Below are 5,246 nucleotides of genomic sequence, written 5' to 3'. Positions count from 1 at the left end.
GTGTATATTAAGGTATTAGTTCTTGATCAAAAGTAACCTATGAAAGACAATATGAAGCACAAGAGATAGAAAATATGCTACATATACAATTATCTAAATTGTATGTATGCAAAACATCCCCCTTGCTCAATTAGGAGTTAACTCAAGATAGATGCCTAAGTGAGTTGCTACAATGCATAGATTTGAGGGAAGTCCTCAGAGAGCTTATTTCCAACAATGGTTTCCAGCTACACTATAGTTATCTCCAAAGATCATAGGTTACATTAGTGCAGACCTTTCACAAGTGTTTTACAAAACAGCAATAAGTGATCTATTATTTTTTTGTTCATGAGATGTGGGCGATGCTGGTAAGGCTAGCAGTTCTTGCCCATCATTAATTGCTGTGGAGAAGGTGGTGGTGAGCTGCCGCCTTGAACCGCTGCAGTCTGTGTGGTGATATTTCTTTGTAGTGGTTTGGTGCAACAGAGTGACTTGCTCGGCCATTTCAGAGGGCAGTTAAGAGTCAACCAGATTGGTGTGGGTTTGGAGTCACATACAGGCCAGACCAGGTAAGGAAGACTGGTTTCCTTCTCTAAAACAAGGAAATTAGTGAACCAGATGGGCTATGACGACAATCTAGTAGTTTCACCATTACCGATACTAGCTTTTCATTCCAGATTTATTTAACTGAATTCGCCAGCTGTTGTAGTGGGATTTGAACTTGTGGCTCCAGCTCATTAGTGCAGACCGCTGGATTACATAGAAGATAGGAGCAGGCCATTCGGCCCTGCTCCGCCATTCAATGAGATCATGGCTGATCATCCAATTCAGTAGCCGGTCCCTGCCTTCTCCCCATATCCTTAAAGAAATATATCCAACTCTTTCTTGAATATACTGGATTATTAGTCCAGTAACATGTCCACTAACATAACCGGGGGGGGGGAAAAAAGAAAGAGGCAGGATAAAAGAAACCTATACACACAGATAGCCACAATGACAGTCAAAATGCCAATTTGGTTAACCTCAGTCTTAAGATACTATTGGTTAAAAGAAAACAGACATCAAGACAACTTCCATAACTGACGAGGTCTGACACTTTCCATTTATTGGCAATTACATTAACAGTTAGCTCATCGACAAATATGAACCAGGATTGAAGCTTCTCCATGCTTTAATCACAAGCTATGTAGTCTATGTACATACACAAATATCAGGATGGGGAAGGGGGTAAAAAAAAAATTCTCAGCAGTTTAAATTTGTTTTAGACACATCACTTGGGAAGACTGGAAATCAATATAAGCACCTTTAATAAAGTATATAGTTTGCTTATATTAAAGAGGATCAGCTTAGAACCTTTAAAATGGAGCAATGCATCAAGAGAAGGGTTTTTATTTTTGAAAAAGACAACACATCACAGACAGCTCGGTGAACAACTTCCTGAACATGCAAACAGAAAAAAAAACTTAGGACAATGTACAAACTGCCTGGTAGCAACTGTACATTTATAGCAAGTTAGAGCAACCTCGACTGTTGCTAGTTTGACAATATGACCTCGCACAGAATTACAAGTATTGAAGGTTTCTCCACTCTTGGCCGATTGCAGCACAAGGGGAAAAAAAAAAGTTTGTTTTGCCCTGCTTAAGGTGCAATCAAACCATCCTCATGACATTCTGGTAGGCCAGCCATTTCATGTTTCTATGTAGCGGATTTTTAAAAGAAAGTCTTACTTTGCCTCATCAGAACAGTGGTGAATCAAATTCAGTTACCTTTATTTAAAAAAGGAAAAAAGTTGCCGATGGGATTCACTGCAATAGCAATTTTCTGCTATTAAGAAATACAGCTTTAAAGAAAGCCAGTAAGTATTTTTACACCCAACATCTGCAGTACAACTGCCCTCTCTTCCAAGTAGAAACAATTTGATGCAGAGGTGAGGGGGGAAACAAAAACAAAAAAATTGGGTTTCTGAATTGAACAGAAAGAAAAAAAAAAAGCGCTCGCTTCTGTAGCGAAGTCCAGTAATCCAGTCTTCAGGTAGAACCATTCCAGTTTATTCTTTTAAAGGCCACTGTTTAAGCATTTATCCATTTCAGTGCAATACAAAAAAAAACAAAGCGCCTTTTGGGCAACTAAAGCAAGTTTACTGCTACATATACACAGAAGATAAAGTCCATGCAGCTGTTTAGCCATTAAAGGGACTGTGGCTCCAGCCGTCAGTGCATTAGTTCATTTTTTCCCCCCCCCCTTCCTCTTTTTTAGCCAGACTTGAATAGAAGAATTGCAACCTGACCCAGGTAAAAATAGATGAAATGTTTTGTCTCGTGTGTGACGTAACTGCCAAAGTTTCTGCCAACAATGCAGTGCCAAGTTGGATTGTATTTCTTGTCAAACTCCTGCAAGAAGGGGCAAAAAAAGACAAGATCTATCATAATCACATCTACCAGTCCACACAATCTCACCCCCCTCACCACCACTACATGCAGGTTACCAATATAGCTCAACCCAGAATAATAAAAAGGTACAAGTGATATAATGGCTACAGCGAAAGCTCTCAGTTCCGTGGGTAAAGACAGGACCCGGTGTAGTACAAAGGCATGCAGACCACAAGGTCCCAAAATTGACTACTTCTCAAGCTAGTAGAGTGCCCGTAAGGAGGGGGGTGGGGGGAAAAGAAAGGAGGAAACAGACTACAATTATCCAGTGTCCCTGGATTGGAGAGGGGTTGAAATACCAGTATATGGAGATTAGTGGAGCAGGAAAAAAAGGATCAGGCTTGGCTATGTTGCCCCAATGGGAAAATAACCTTGGCGGGCACAAATAATGTGCCAATTGAGCAAGTTTCCAATGAGCTGCCAGCCCTCATGGAACCAAACTCACAAGAACCAATGGCTTCAGACATAAGCATAGAGAAGTGTTGCAGCTGTTATAACTGATCACCAAGATTATTTTTTATTTCCCTTCCACCCAGTCTGGGCACTCCAAACGCCATGCTCTGGGCATTTAATACACTGGACATTTGTTCACATCTGCCCCCAAGCATCACAATACATAATTCAAGGTGATGTTGTTGTCATGAACCAAGACCAATCAAGTGTGCCTTGCATTCCTTGGAGTAGACAGACACTCTGGTCCAACAGCATTACTGTGGTGGCAACATTTCTAGTTGTGAATAATTTCACTTGGGACCTTGAAACCATTTTAAACATTGCCTGGTACTAGACAGGGAGGATCAGGGCTGTGATAGCTGCACAATATTTATACTATCTGCAAAAGTCCAGATATGACAGGCATGGTTATTTTAAGTTAGCATGAGCAGGTCTGGTCTTTTATAACTTGGGGTACCAAAGTCAGTTTCCTTTAAAGTCTTCAGGGACCCAAGTGTTGTATAAATACAAAAAATAGGTGCAATGAGAACACTTGGTGTTGGAATATTGTCTCATTCTATTATAATGCATCTTATAAATGGGAATGGTTAACTGGATAGTGGTGTCCTTTTAGATTTCTACAGTTTTAACTGATAACCTACCTATCCACCCACCCAGCAGAAACTGCGTGTTAAAATAGATCACGGGTGACCTGCAATGTACCTTTTTGATAAAGGCAGCAATGTCCTTTTCAATGTTGTATTTCTCCATCGCTTGGGTTGCACAGTCTACTGCATCTTGCTGCATATCTTCAGACATGTCAGCATTTTTGATCACAGCCTTCCTGTCGGACATGGTGCCTGTCACGGGGGAAAAAACGCAAGACACCGTGACTAAACAAACAGTGCGTCCACATCAAGGGGAGAACATGCGGACGCGGCGCTAGTCTACAAACCACCTACTGAAAACAAAACGCCAAGAGTGATAAAAGGTTTGATCATTGCTGAACTCCCACATTAACCCTTGAGCTAACCACGATGACGTCCCGACACAGACTCCTTTCAAACTTCCTGCTCCTGGTTTCTATTATTTAAAAAAAAAGGCAAGCACTCGGCACAAATGCAGCTCATTCGTCCAGATGAGTAGGAGTTTACAGCGCCCCCTCCCCATCACTCACGCAAGACGAGACGGGCGAACCTCCATTTGCAAAAAGGCTTGACAATGGCATGCAAGAAAACAGTGCAGTTCCGGGACTTCTGGAAAGCCTGGCGTTTTAAGCTTTAAAAAAAAATTGCACGAGTCACAAATTGGTGCGTCTCGATGCAAATTTTACTGGGAGGAGCTGGGGGAAAAAAGCGCACACACGAGAGGGGGGGCGGAGGTACATCACTTAGGGTAGGAAAGGCCAGAAGAGAATTTTTTTTGAAAGGTACTGCATTGCATTCCAGGATTGCTTGTGGTAATCCCTGGCTCCTCATCGTTATCCAAGAGGTGCACGCGTTCAATCAAACGGCGACAGAATTCTTGAGATTGGTCTATTGGATTTGAAGGTGGAGCCCTCCTCTTAGTTCTGCAGAGGACCAACGACCGGCCCTCCCCCTCCCCTTAAAAAAAAACAAAAATCTACAAACCAGAATTTAAATTTTAATGTCTGATTATGCACTTGAAATTAACGAATCGATACTAATGAATCTAATCGAGCTCCAAATTTATACTATTTCCCCCCCCAAAAAAAACAAGTGCTGCAGGTTAACGTAATGCAAAAAAAAAGTGCGATAAACATGCTTCAGAATTAGAACATAACGGGTCTCCAACACGTCCTAACAAAAGATTATGCAATTTCTGTAGCTTTCCCCTCCCGAATCGAAAAACTGCAGTAAATACGTGCATTAGCAATGACACCTTGGAAACGCAGCCTCTTTTTTAAAAAACACAGCTTAGGTCATTTGTTAAGGTAAATCATGAGGTTGCCAAATAGAATTTCTTTAAAACACCAGGAAATAAAGAAAAAAAAACAAACATGAACCACACACACATGCCTTGCGGGAGATGATCTCACCTTCCCGGTACTAATCTGCCAATCTCTCCAGCAAAGCTCTTTTTTTTTTCCTCTCTCTCTTCCCCCCGTAGCTTGCTTTCCACCGATGCGATCTGCTGTTGGGCGACACCCCTCCCCTCCCTGCCTGCCTGAAATACCGCCCCGTCCCTCCGCAATGGCTGAGCTGCCTGCCGCGCCCATTGGCTGAGAGCAGGCTTGTCCTCTCGATCCCTGCAATTTCCCCTTGCCGAAGTATTCCCACATCTTATTTCATCCCACAATGCAATGAGATCAGGGAAACTGCTCATGAAATTGACTCGTTCGTGTGTTGTAACACACACACACCAACAAAATCACAGCTTGCAACA

The 5,246-nt window shown here is 42.1% G+C and overlaps 1 protein-coding gene across 4 annotated transcripts; it reads right to left on the bottom strand.

The window, feature by feature from the left end:
• Positions 1–1,055: 1,055 nt before the first annotated feature.
• LOC147102452 (dynein light chain 2, cytoplasmic) lies at positions 1,056–5,021 on the bottom strand. Of its 4 annotated transcripts, none has more exons than XM_085964915.1 (3): positions 4,880–5,021; positions 3,564–3,700; positions 1,056–2,369 (listed from the first exon to the last, which is right to left on the bottom strand). In XM_085964915.1, exons 2-3 carry the CDS (start codon positions 3,693–3,695, stop codon positions 2,232–2,234), a joined length of 270 nt encoding a protein of 89 aa, XP_085821041.1. In that variant the 5' UTR covers positions 3,696–3,700; positions 4,880–5,021; the 3' UTR covers positions 1,056–2,231. The 4 variants fall into 4 exon arrangements, with proteins under 4 accessions (XP_085821041.1, XP_085821040.1, XP_085821042.1 ...); XM_085964914.1 differs by having other exon boundaries at positions 4,900–5,017; XM_085964916.1 differs by lacking the exon at positions 4,880–5,021 and adding an exon at positions 4,018–4,040.
• Positions 5,022–5,246: the final 225 nt, after the last annotated feature.

The sequence above is a fragment of the Somniosus microcephalus genome, chromosome 22 (assembly GCF_052327205.1).
Source record: "Somniosus microcephalus isolate GS21.2 chromosome 22, FLI_Smic_1.0, whole genome shotgun sequence".
NCBI lineage: Eukaryota > Metazoa > Chordata > Chondrichthyes > Squaliformes > Somniosidae > Somniosus > Somniosus microcephalus.
The sequence above is the reverse complement of the archived record's forward strand: the minus strand, read 5'-3'. Positions and strand labels throughout refer to the sequence as shown.